Source organism: Melospiza georgiana, chromosome 20 (assembly GCF_028018845.1).
Source record: "Melospiza georgiana isolate bMelGeo1 chromosome 20, bMelGeo1.pri, whole genome shotgun sequence".
NCBI classification, from domain to species: domain Eukaryota; kingdom Metazoa; phylum Chordata; class Aves; order Passeriformes; family Passerellidae; genus Melospiza; species Melospiza georgiana.
In genome coordinates this window covers 11681944-11695343 of record NC_080449.1, presented here as the reverse complement: position 1 = coordinate 11695343, position 13400 = coordinate 11681944, and the positions used below count along the sequence as shown (strand labels likewise).

The 13400-nt window shown below is 48.4% G+C and overlaps 1 protein-coding gene across 2 annotated transcripts in view; it reads left to right on the top strand.

Moving 5' to 3' along the window:
- DENND1A (DENN domain containing 1A) overlaps positions 1-11064 on the top strand; it is a 146430-nt gene extending 135366 nt beyond the window's left edge. Inside the window, exons 20-23 of one of the 2 annotated variants that reach the window (XM_058038528.1) lie at positions 2988-3076; positions 5746-5874; positions 8104-8359; positions 9198-11064. In XM_058038528.1, coding sequence (XP_057894511.1) covers positions 2988-3076; positions 5746-5874; positions 8104-8359; positions 9198-10478 — 1755 coding nt within the window. In that variant the 3' untranslated portion in view covers positions 10479-11064. The remainder of the gene's footprint in view (positions 1-2987; positions 3077-5745; positions 5875-8103; positions 8360-9197) is intronic. The other variant, XM_058038529.1, reaches the window with a different exon arrangement.
- The last annotated feature ends 2336 nt before the right edge of the window (positions 11065-13400 follow it).

Genomic DNA, 13400 nt, shown 5'->3' with positions numbered 1-13400 from the left:
CATGCCCTCATGTTCCACATTTGGCAGGTGTAAGGGGGCATGTTGTGATTCCTCTGTACCAAAGTTGCTGAATTGTATTGTTCAAATGGAGTCATTTATTATGTGGAGATCTTGTTAAGACTGTTTAATCTCCCAGCTGTAGGGTATTAATAGTCCTCACTGTAACATGGTTGGTTCAACTGTCTTTGCTCCCAATGTGATTGATAAAAGGTTGGAATGTAATAATGAAAGCTCCTGTTGCATTCCTCTGGCTGTGTCAGTAAGTGGAACAGAAAGGCTTCATTCATCAAGGGGAAATTCAAGATAAATGTAAATTATTATAATCAATCCCAAAAATATGCTTGTATCAAATATACATAAATTTGTTGTTGTTCAGAATTGTTATTTGGCTTTTGGTAGTTGCAACACATTTCTGTATGTGTAAATAATACTTTTTGCAGGCTGTTTTTTCCCTCTCAGGCTTGGCAGCCCCTACAGAGGTGGGTATCAGCAATTGATTTATCCTGGCCTTGTACACAAGCACTAAAGGGGGTGACCAGGTCCCTCTGCTCTTCCAGCCAGGGCCACATAATACCAGAATTCCTGAGAAATACTTTGTGCTGCAAGGAGGAATACATGGCCACTAGTGCTTGCAATATGAGTAATTGCTGATAATAAAGCCAAAAACACAGACCAAAGAAAGGTTAAGGAAGCAGAACGGAGATGTTCTTTGCATTCTGCTGCTTTGGAAATAAGTGGTAGTATTATGAAGGAGAGAGGGTTGTTGCTTCTAATTAATGGAGGTCTGTTTGGATTAATAGTGGTTGTTTGGAAACTTTATTCAATTAGAAAAAGTTAAAATATAATAATTATGCATTAAGTTGATGGGGACAGTAATAAGCACATTCAACCCTTCTGTCCTGGAAGTTTACCTTTTTTCTTTTGGCTGTGTGCTCACGTAATTGGATTTCTTTGATATTTTGCATTTGATAAGCATTTAACCTTGCCTCTGTGGCTATGTGAGACTCAAAATCCATCAAGGAATTGCCTTGATTCCTGGCTTTTCCCTGCAGTTCCCCAGGAACAATGCTCTAAATGCCGCTCCGCTTTGTCACCTTGCAGCGCGCTGGGCTGGGGGCCCCGGAGCCACCCCAAACTCTCACCTCTGTCCCTCCCCGGCAGCACACCCAGCCGAAAGGTGAAAGTGTTCCCAGCACGCTGACAGGCCAGCTTTACACATCAGCTCCCAGCTCCCATTTAATTAAGCAGCTTTGCTTTCTTCCTCTCTTTCCCTCTCTCCTTGGCGCTCTCCTCTCCCGTTCCTCCTGGCTGTCGCCCCCCTCTCCCTCTCTCCTCTCTGCGCTCTCTCCGTGTTTTATCAGCCCTAATGAAGCAGTATTCTTCATCGATCCTGCTGATTGCCAGCCCATTCCTTTTGTTTGTTGGCACCGAGCCATTCTGCTGCGCTCTGACAGCTCAGCTCCTCTAATTAGCTCTGTTGTTCTTTTCCCCATGTTTCGCCACGTTGCAAGTTCGGTTGAAGTTGCCACAAACTTAATCCTTCCATTCCTGCCATAAATTCACATTCTTAAGCTGTCTTTATTGTAGAGAGGAGCAGCCTTGTGTGGGGACTGATCTCCAAGACCTTAACATCTGACCTTTTCATAAGCCCTTTTTCCTAAGAAATAGTGGCAATACAACTCTGGATTTCTTCATCATATCTGCTGTGCACCATTTCCTTTGAAATGAAAATTCAATGCAATAATGCTGCTGCTGTTTTCTGCATACTGCGTGTAGGGCAGAAGCCCTACATGCAATTTGGTGGCTTTCTCCTGGCAGGAGAATTTGAGGTTTTTGTACCTGAGAAGAATTTAAAAAAAAACAAAACCAAAACAAACCTGGAAAGTCCTGCTCCCCCAACAAATATTTTTTTAAAACTTATGTAGTCGCTCCAGAGCACTCAGGCTGTAGGCCATGAACATCTCCTTTCTCTTGTGCCTCTTAAGGAGCACAGGCTCTGGGAGGTCAGCAGCTGAATTGTATTCCCACCTTTATTTGGGTTTTTGGCCATTTCTGGTGAGATAAGCATTGAGCTGAGCCAACAGATCTGACTCTTTTTCAGGTAGAGTTGTACTTTCTTAACAAAATACATGAAGCTGGTGTGTACAGTCTGCCCTGATCCTGCAAATTCCCTCATTTGACTCACAGGGATAAGTTCAGCACAGAATTCCTCAGCAGTGTAAGCTAGCACATAGACAAACTTTGGGCTTATTCCTTTCCTTGAAATAAGGCTTGTTTGCTTGTGGAGATCCTGGTCAGAAATCAAGCTGAATTTCCATACATTAGAAGGTGATGGATATGTATGTGAGACTGGATTGGCAGCAGCATCATCTTCCACAGAAAAGCTTTGGATTTTTACTTACAACAGAAGTCTGACTTAATACCAAGAGTGCTAATGACAATATGGCTGGCAAGGGTTTGTGTTCAGCTGCTGGAAGGAAGCAAATTTTTGATGAAGAATGAGCTGGTTTTCATGTTAAAACATTTATCCTAAGTACACATCTTCCCTGATAGCCTTGCACAGAAGTCCTCACCTGGGAGCAAGCGGCCAGAAGGGTCATGGTGCCAGAGTGGAGCCCCACTGCCAGTGCAATGTCCAGAGCACGTGGACATCCCCAGCTTTTCTCTCACCACTGACTGCTCAGGGGGAGGCTCACTCTTAGGGAATCTTTTCTGTGAAATTCAGCCTGCACCAAACAGGACAGGACGAATAGCAAACAGTGACAAGCATATATGTTTGGTTTGCAAGTCCTGGGGCCACATGGTTTGGATCCATCCTTTAGATCCATTGATGTATCCACACTCATGTGTAACATTGTTGTGGCACCAAAGACAAAGCAAGGCCCAGTGGAAGATGCCTGTAGGATACTGGTGGTTCTCCATGTGTTGTCTGTGTCTGCTGTTGGATCAGGGCAGTGTTTGATGAGATGTCTCTGCGCATGTCACAGGTTCGCCCCCCAAGACCTCATGTGGTTAAGAGGCCCAAGAGCAACATTGGTGTGGAGGGCCGGAGGACCTCAGTTCCCAGCCCAGAACAGTAAGTACTGTGCAGCTCTGCTTCTCTCTGCTGGCTCTCTCATCAAACTGTGTGTTCAGAACCGGGACTCACCAGAGGAGACATTAAAAATACTACCGATCAAAGTTAGATTTTAACTAAGAACAAAACTGATTTTTAAAAAAATATTTTTGGAACATTGTAGAGAAAAATCAAGTAACCAAGGTTTGCTTATGGAAACATTGTGGTTTGCCAAGTTAGTGCACTCTGATCAGCCTCTTCAGTGAAAGTTTTCAGGTTTTGGAGGTTTGTTAATTTCTTTGTTGTTTTGGTTTGCACTTTTCTTTCAAGGAAATTGTCAGTTCCAGCCCTGCAGCTGCAGTGTTCTTGCCAGGCTGTAGCTGGAGGATGCAGAGCTGGTTATTTGACAGTGATGGCCGAAGGGGCTGTGTCTGACTAGAGTGCATTAACAGGACCGTGATGTCTGAGTGAGCTCTGTGGTGAGGGTTTCTAGGGCTTCACTTTGCACAGTACCAGCAAATTTATCCCCCCTTTAGCTGTGCCAGTGAAGGAGGAATGTTCCAAATCATCTGTGCTGCCCCAGCCCACTACTGGACAGAAGGTGTTGGTTTCCAGTGTCTCACTTGTGCATACCAGTAAGGCATGTTCTGTTGCCTCAGGGAGGCTTTTTCAGGCACTTTCACTAATGTCACTTATCCCTTGCAAAGATGACAAGGGGTGTGTGTTACAGACTCCTGACTGTGCCTGAGTGGAGTTAGCAGTGGGCCCTCAGGGGTGACCCTGGCCAGGGAATGGATGCTGTGAGCTGTGGATGCTGTGAGCTGTGGATGCTCTGAGCTGTTCTGAACTTGCCAGCACAGCCCAAACATACTGGAAGGGCATCAGTGCATGGACAGCTCTTTGCAGCCGTGCCAGGGTAGGGGCATACTCTGTCTTTGGCCTAAACTGAATGGTGATTTCTCCCTTGCACAGGGTTATTTGTGCATTTTACAGTGGAATTTGGTTGCCCTCTTGTGGAGCAGATGCAGCTCCTGCAACAAGCCATGCTGGCCCTGCTCAGAGGCTGTGGGGATTTTTAAACTAAAAGCGTTTTTTTAATATTTAATCTGATGACTCACTGCATTTAGGTGGAGGATAATTGAATAAATTTAACATTTATGTGTGTTCCTATGGAGGATTCTGCATGTTTGGGTTCAAAAGCTGTTGACGTCCCAATGTTGCTCTCTGCTAACGTGTATCTTCAATTCCTGCCACTATCAGACAGCAGATAAACATAAATACGAATGGTAAACATTGTACCAATGCTGGAAATATATTGTATTTTAATTATTTTATTTGGGTGTAGTTTATTGCTGCTAGTTTTAGTAAGTCTTTACATCTCAGCTTTCACAAGATACAGAATTTTCATGACAAGTCCATACACCCCTTTGTACCATAATCTCAATATTCAGGAAAAAGCAATACCATAATAAAATAAACAAAACTAATTTTCTTATAACCAGAACATCCTTTAAAATTATTACAGAATTCTTACTAATTCCCGTACCCTGCACTCCCATTTTCTATATATTTTTTTTTCTATCTCAAGTACGTTTAGGTGTCAATTAAATTTGAAATATCTACATTTGTCAGCATTTCATTTTTGGCCAGCGTGATGTGCTGCTGATTTGTCCATGCATCCTGACACATGAAAAAGCTCCTGAGATGCAGATCTTCCTCATTAAAACGGAGCCCCCGCTCCGCGCTGCTGCCGGCGCCGTGGAGCGCGTCCCGTCCGCGCGGCGCCGGGGCTGACCGGGATTTACCGAGCGCTGGCAGCCCCGGGGCACGGGCACGGGATTTACCGAGCGCTGGCAGCCCCGGGGCACGGGCACGGGGCGGCACTGGGGGCCTCTGTGCCCCCACCTCCTTCCTCTGGATACCTGTTACAGAAGGAGAGGGGGAAGAAAGCAAGGCACTGGCTTTAACTGGAATAATGCAGAGTGTGATTTACCACCACTGGCCGCAGCCCCTGCCACCTGTGAGAGACTTTTTATTAAGTAGCTCTGACCTGACTGTGAGTGAACATGCATTGGCAATGGCAGCTCAGGCCCTCTTGGGCTGTTGGTTGCAGCATCCAACTTCTCTTTTCCTGCCCTAGTCTTTAAGAACTGATTTTCAGTTAATGCTGAGGAAAGGAGCACATACACCTTACTTGGCAAACTGCATTTCATACCAATCCTTGGACAGCTGAGGTTTTAGTCTAGAGTGAAGCAGTTTCAAATGTGAAAAATAGATACAAGAAGGAGCTGGTGCCCTGGAGTCAGCTCCTCTTGTGCATCAGAGTAAATGTCTGTAAAGCAGAGAGGGAGATCTAATGTTTGTCAGAGCTCAGAGAGCCTGAGGAGCAGAGCTGTCTGAGGAGCAGCGAGGTGCCCAGCTCTGTAGGGAACGTGGTGGGGAAAGGGGGTTCCTGTACTGTCCCCTGCACTGTGGGGTGGCTGCGGTCCCTTCCCTTGGGCACCCCACAGTGGCCTGCGCTTGGCACAGGGGCTTTGTTCTGTGCCTGGGCAGCAGAGCTCAGTTCCCTGCCCAGCTCTGCTGTGCAGTCAGTCGGGCTCAGGATGATCTGGGTCTCTGGAGCCCTGGTTTCTCTCCTCAGGAGCTGTCACTGTGACTCCATAACTTCCTTTTCTCTTCCTGTTCCCCAGCCTCGTAAAGCCCATGCGACACTATACAGTCTTCCTCTCTGAGGACTCCTCTGATGATGAATTTCAGCAGGAAGAGGATCCTGTCTCTGGCTTCTCTGAAAACTTTTTCTTCTCCGCTCCTTTCGAATGGTCTATCCTTCACTCTTTTGCTGTGTCCATGCCAGTTTCTAACAGTGGGGTTTGCATTGCCCAGGGCACCTGCTTCTGTACTGGGATTTGGAAATGCTCCTGGGGTCTCTGTACCATGCTTGATGAATGACCAATATTTCTCCTGCTTGTCTGTCTTGATGTTGAGCAGCATGAAGAAGCATCCTCCTGCATGAAACACTGCAGCACCACACAGCTTATGGGCTTCCATTGACTCGAGCTCTGTGGGATGTCACCCTTCCATTTGTTCTTTGTTCCAACACGCTGCTTGTCCTGTCCAAACCTTTCACCATTCATTCTTGTGTGGTGTTACTGTGCTTTTGGGTTATCCTGTGAGCCTTGTTCCAGTGCAGTTACCAGCCTTTTCCTGTGTCACCTGTTTGATCCCAGCCTGTCTGGCCTGTCAGGTATCACATCCCTGCAGGTGTCCTCTGATGGCATTGAGTAAAATCTGACAATTACACAAGAAGCAGGAAGTTTGTTTGGTCAGTTTGTATCCAGCTTTTGGATTTGTAACTTGTACCTTCCCAAGGCTCTGTAACTCTGTCTTGAAAGACTGTGTAGAGCAGCTGTGCCAGAACTGCTCACTGATGCTGTGGCTGGAGGGTTCTGCCCCTGCCCACAGTGCCTGTGGCAGGGGAAGGAGCGCGGCCTGCCCAGGGTGCCCGTGTGAGGTGAGGGGAGCCCTGCCAGCCGTGGGTTCAGCTGCGCTAAATCCCTCTTGCTGCCTATTTGAATATCCCAATCCCCACAGGCAGCTCTGAGCTGAGCCCTCACTGAATGTCAGCAGAGGATTTGTTATTTCCTAACCTCGCCTGCTTGAGGATTTCTAGGGGATGAAAGGTAGATAAATTGCATGGAGTTGCACTCATTCCTGTAACAGTGCAGCCACTGATTTGAGCACTGGAAGAGGGGCCAGGTTGCTGTGAGCTGCTGCTTCAGAAATGCACATGGTGCCACAGGCAGGCAGCTCCGGGCTTGGAGATGGACGGTGCCAGTCCCAGCTGAGCAGCTGAAGCCTGGCAGGGTAAGACCAGGCTGGAGGAGGAGACTGCCAGTGGGACAAAGAGGTCTGCAGCTGCTAAAATCCATTGTGTGCTGCAGACACAGGTTCAGAGGCTGACAGGGAAGCAATCTGACTGCAGGCAGGTGGGATGGGGGGGATCAGTAGGAAAGGCCAGGAAATGTTTCCACACTCCTGTCTGGAGTGGAGGAGACCAGTTTTGTTTTCAGATATCCCTTGGGGGCTTGCAGGGTGACCCAGAGTGATGTGAGATTGCCCTGAGGCCATGTGCTGTCACTGTCTGCCCTGTACCTGCAGTGTCCCTGTCCTGCTGGGGCTCAGTGCCTGCTCTGTGTGTGCTGGGGAGGGAAGCAGGCTGGGCTCTCTGAATTTGCATGATATAGATGTATTATGATAAAATATGGAAAAGGGAGAAGGGTTCTTCCATAGGATGTGTTTTTGCAGGTCTCACAAATATTTTCTTTTAATTGAAAGCTTGTTTAAATGCCACAGTACAACTGGCTGCCAGTCAAGTGCCAATCCCCACAGTCATGTGTGGCACTTGTTGTCATTAATTGGATGCACATTGTGCTGCTGTTCTCTGTACACACACCAAAATGCAAATGTGCTGGTTCCATTTTTTGCTGAGGTATGTGCAAGAGAAGCATCCTGCTAACTCAGCCTTGGCTGGTAATGTAAAGGAGGTGTCTCCATAATGGATTGTGGTGTTTCTTGATAAGATGACACCAATGAAATCATTGGAACCTGCACGGTGCTCCCAATTATTGCAGGAAAACACTGAGTTATGTTGTGTGCTGAGTTAGCTTGAAACCCAAGGATGTCAGAGCCTGCAAACACAGGGTGCAGAGGCCGTGCCCAGCCCGAGGGAGCCCAGACAGTCAGCATGGGGAGCTGGTGTCCCACTGTCCCTGGTCTGAGAACTCCCCCCTCAGCGTGGCTGTGCCTGCATGACCACAGCTTCCCTCTGAGCACCTCCCACTCGGCTCTTGCCCTTCTGAGCACCCTCGGGTGCCGGGTCCCCTTCTGCATGGCCCCTGCCCACCGCCTGCTCTGCATGGGGAAGCTCTCTGAGCTATATTTGCCACTGGGGAGCTCTTTGTAACTCATCCAGCTCCTTAGGAAATTGCGTCCAGAACAAAGAATGAGCAATGTGGTGATTTGCAGTGTGATTTTTGGTTGTGTGGCAGGCCTCAGCCGTACCGGGCGCTGAAGGAGTCGGACAGTGCCGATGGGGAGGACGTGGGCAGCCCGGAGAGAGCCAGGGAGCCGCTGCCTCCGAGCCCTCTGCTCTCCAGCAAGGCCTCAGAAGTCAACCTCCTGGAAGACATCTTCCCCAGCTTGGAAGTAGAAGGCCAGCCCCAGCCCCTGAGCCAGGCCAAGAGCCTGGAGGACCTGCGGACACCCAAGGAGGAGGCAGAGCAGCGCTGCTCCTTTGAATACCAGGTCGGGGGGCTTCCTGTGCCCTGGGGGTGGCACAGAGCTCATTCTGAGCATCTTTTTCGTATTATTGGGTAGATCCTAATAATAATCATCATTGTCATCATCATCTGTTTTCCAGGGATTTGCTTATGTGTTTCAGAATTAATTTCTGAATTAAGAAATGGCGTAAATGGGATTCAGTGATAAGTGTTTCCTCTGAAGCCTTTGCTTCTAAAGGAGGGGATATTTGCCCTCTTCCTCAGAATCTGTTTGTCCCATGGCCATCACACAGAGTTATCTTTGAAGTTGATGATTGACAGTGAGAATGAATAGTTGGTAATTTTCAGGTCCCCTGCAAACTTTTTTTCTTTTAGTCTGGCTATTTTGGTCTAAGCATCATTTAAACAATCTCCCTCTGAAGAAACGGGATGTTTGTGACGGAACATTGCTCAGAAAGTGTTAAACTAAAGCAGACTCCAAGATCTTCATCTGACATTAAAGAAGCAAATGTCATTTCTACTTTATAATAATATTGATTTTAGTGTTACATTCAGATATTTCATTTGTCAACTTATTCCATGCAGCAATTAAGGCTTCTCAGCTTCTGTGCCTTGGACACAGGTTGTGTGCTCCTTACTGGGCTGTGACAGATGCACACCATGTGCCAGCTGAACAACCCCGTGGCAGCAGAGCTGGAATTGGAGCTGCAGAGTCCTGGCTGGTTCCTGGCCACACATGGTTGTCCCTCTGCACTGATCAGCCTGGGGACTGATCCTCTTCCCTCACAGCAGCCTGAACTCACTTCCTGCTCTGTCTTGTGAGGACATCAGTTAGAGTTAATGCTTGTTCTTCTCTCTTGCAGAGAATGGATCTTGGTGTGTCTGAGAGGAACAGGATTGTGCCAAGCATGAAGCTGTCCCACCCTTACAACAAGCTGTGGAGTATGGGCCATGATGATATGGCTATTCCCACCAAATATTCCCAAAGCTCACCAGAAAGACCCTTGGCTGCCCTGGGTAACATGCCCCCCATCTCCAGGAGACCCCAGAGCAGAGACAGTGGTCTGGCTCCTGCAGAAAAGGACGAATCCAATCCTGCCATTCAAGGGAACATCACCATTCCTAGGCCCCAGGGAAGAAAGACTCCAGAACTGGGGATCGTGCCACCACCACCAGCACCCAGGGCTTCCAAGCACCAGGCTCCAGCCGGGTCAGCGGAAATCCTCACCCCTCAGGGGCGCGGCCACTTGGTTTCAGATCTTATCCCCGAGCCCTTTGGGGCTGTGTCCTTAAAGCCCGAAGTGCAGCAGTCTGTGGGTTGCTCCTCCCGCCCATCACAGCTGCTGTGCGGCGCTGCCGGCAGCGCTGGGGTGCTGCAGCCCGAGCGGGTGAAGGCAGAGGGCGCCGGCAACGAGAGCGAGCTCCTGCTGAGCCTGCTGGACCCGCTGAGAACCACGGCCTGGCCGGCCAGGGCCCCGCAGGGCTCGGCCCCTGTGCCCGCCTTCGGGGCCCTGCCCAGTGACTTCGTGCCTCCTGCAGCTGCAGCGTTTGCCCAGCCCCTGGGCTATCCTGCCCCAGCTCCACCGCCTTTTCTGCAGCCCTCCCCCAATCCGTTCGCCCAGACACTGCCAGGAGCCCTTCCGGTGTCACTGGTCAGAGCGCCCAGGGGCTCCTTTACCCCCTCCCTAGGTCATGCCTACAGCTCCAGCTTCATAACCCCCACTGCCGCCTTCTACCCAGCACAGAGACCTCAGCCCCCCATGGCCACGCTCTCCATGCCAAACCTGTTCAGCCAGGCTCCAGCTGTGCCAGCAGCTGGCTCCTTGCTCCTGCAGAGCCACAGCCCTTCTCCCACCAGCTCCCTCCAGCCAGCGTGTCTGGGTGCTCCCCCCAAACCCCGAACGTTACAGGTGGGCCAGCCCAGCACACAGGTAGATCCCAAACAAGCCCTGGCTCTTCTGGCCAGTGAACCCCCTCTGGTCCCTGCCAGGCCAGCCAAGGGCTTGGAGTCAGTGTTACTGTCCTCAAAATCTGAGGAGACAAAAGATCCATTTGAAGATCTGTTAAAAAAGACCAAGCAGGACGTGTCACCCACACCAGGTAAGGTGGAGCAGCTCAGAAAGCGATGGGAAACCTTTGAGTGACACACCACATGGCCTTGGTGTCCTTTTGGAAGTGACAGAGGGATTTTTTGGTTTTTTTGAGCCAGCATAAAACTAAGCATTTCTTTTAAGGAAGGCTGAGCCAGGACTGCCGCAGGACCATCGCTGAGCTGCAACTCAACACGAGAGCTTTTTGCCCACAGGTCAGAGTCCCCCAGTCCCAGTCCCTGGCACTGCTCTCACTCCCCGCCACTGAACCCTGGGATCCCTGCACTGACCAAAGCCTGAGGGGAGGTGGGTTGGGGTGGGTTGGGATTTCCACACACAGCTTTTCAGGCAGCACTACTGATGCACAAGTTACTCCCTCCCTGTATTTTTGGTCCTTGGCACACCCGGAGCTTGACACAGCCCACTCTGCTGGGGTTCACTCCTGCCTCTGGGAACAGACGTCAGTTTTTCTGGCATTACACAGAAATACAACCTTTTGTTCCCACATGCAAAGTGCAGCAAACCAGCCCACAAGTCACTGAACTGCTCCCTTGGTTTCTGTTTGTGCTCATTGAACCCCAGCCGCTCCTGGAGCTGTGCTGTCACATGGACTTTGGTGGCACTTTTGACTTCCCCCCCCCCCCCCCCCCCCCCCCCAAACACCAACAGCCAGGGCAGAGTTGTCACAGGCCTGGAAACCACAGCACAGAGCAGCTGTTCAGGGATTGGTCCTGCATCTCTGTTGGGAAACTGGAAACACCAGCAATTGTTTTCATTTTTTTGATTTTGTTTTTGTTAAATACATCAGAAAATAGAGGCCATAAAGAGTATCCTAGTTCTTATATATGTGTATCTTAATATTATCTATCAATATTATAAATTGCAGTATATGAATGGAATGTAACAATATCTTACATCTTACTTGATTATTACAAAGAAGAGCAAAAGTGTGGGGCAAGGAGGTTCCCAGCTCCTGAGTGCAGGGGAAGGCCGGTGTGCTGGGGCTGAGGGCAGGGCGTGTCCTGCAGGGGGATCTGGGCTCTGTGGGGCCTCGGGCTGGCCCCGCGAGGCACCGAGCGCAGGGGAGGCTCAGCTGGGTGTTCTGAGCCCCCTCTGGCTTCTCCAGACATTTCACACAGCCCTCAGCATCCCTGGGAAAGCTGCTGTCTCTGATCATTTCTGTTTCACTTCAGTGGTGCTTTTTTGGTTTGTTTTGTGTCTGGGCACACTCTGGTGTAAAACCTGTCACTCTCGCAGAGGGAATCACATCACCATTGAGCCTTTGATAAAGGAAATCATCTTGGACACATGGGGAAATTCTTGTAAAGCTTTATCTGATTTCCAATGTATCTATTTTATTCATGTTATCTTGGAAGTTTTCTTACTCTGGGGAATGGGAATGGCTGTCTCTGTGTTCGAGTCTGGGCAGTACAAAAGAAAAATAATATCTGAAATGCTGCCGGTTTTGGGAAGACCACAGTATTCCAGGAATATTCTGTTTCTGTACAGTGCTGTTCCTCTGGCAAGCCATTCACTTGGATTTGTATTTTCTTTTTGTGTTGAAAGACAGATGGGTTTAGTATTGAATAGTAAAATATTTAAAGTCTAAGATACCAGTTCCATTTTATTTGGATCAAGGATAGAGTTCAGAATAAGAATGTTATATGTAATTCAGTCTGGCATTTCAGAGCTCCTTTGCAATGAGCTGGATGATAAAACTGTCTGGCTTATGGTGGGTGTGAAAGGGCACTGGACAATCCTGCCTGTGCAAGCAGGGCTCCACAGGCCCTGTTTAAACTCAGTAATGTCACACAGTGACCACACACTGAGGAGCCCAGCACAGATGCCTTAAACCTCTCAGGAAATTCTGTCCTACTGCAGTTCATTTCCATCTCTGGTTACTTTGCTCATATTATGGATCATTTGGTAAGTCAGTTTTGGGGCACTGAAGAGTATTAACACCCATTTATTCACCCTTCACTTTATTTAGCACCTCTGAGATCCAGGAGGACAAGGGGTTTGTGACTTCCCTCATTTCTGAAGCAGGGTTTGCAAGCGGAGACCTTTTTAGGGGTTTCTTGTAACATAGGAATTGAACTATCCCTAGGACAGCATTTAGGGATTTTTTGTCTTATTTAAACTCAGGAATGCCTAACACGATTCATTCCTGATAGTGCCAGGTATAAACAGTTTGTTTATCTGAACCAGTTCTGGTTCATCCCTAGAAGGAATTTGGAAGCTTTTATTAATCCAGTATAAAAAGTGCTCCTGGTCTTACTCGTCAGTGACTTTATACTTGACTTTTCCATGTTCCTGTACTTGCCCTGTGTTTGGTATCGCTTTGCTTATTTACAGCTGCTTCCTGCCATAAGAAATGAGTTTATTTTAAAAACAAACAGACAAGACAAGCCTCTTCAAAGTTTGTGGTGCATCTGCTGCTGCACAAGAGGTGAAACCATTTCTGTATTTTGTTCACTCTGGGTGGAGGCTTCAGAGTCCCTTTTCCCCCCATTCCCATCTCTTTATTGCCCATAAAGTCAGGGATTAATGGTGAAATGCAGCTCAGTGAGGTGAGCAGAGAGCAGAGCTTTCCCAGCTCCCTCCCTTGGTGTTCAGCAGCTCTGTCCTGCTGCTGGGCAAAGCTCTGCACCCTGGCCTGTGCTCACAGCTCTGGGCTGGGACAAATCATCACAAAATGAATCCTTTAACCATGAAGAGCCATCAAAGTTTGCAGCTGAGCAGGGTGTGTGGCACAGACCATGATCAGCCATCCAGACAGAAAGGTGTTCTTTGGGGAAAAACAGTCACAAGTCAACAGCCAGGTCTGGTTTTAACCAAATTTTACTGTAAATTTCTTTTGAAGGACATTCTAATTATTTACAAATTATAAAATTTACAATTAAAAAAGAAATCAAGATCATAATCATTAACTACAGCAAGTCCAGTTTTGTGAAAAAATATATTCAAAAATTAAAT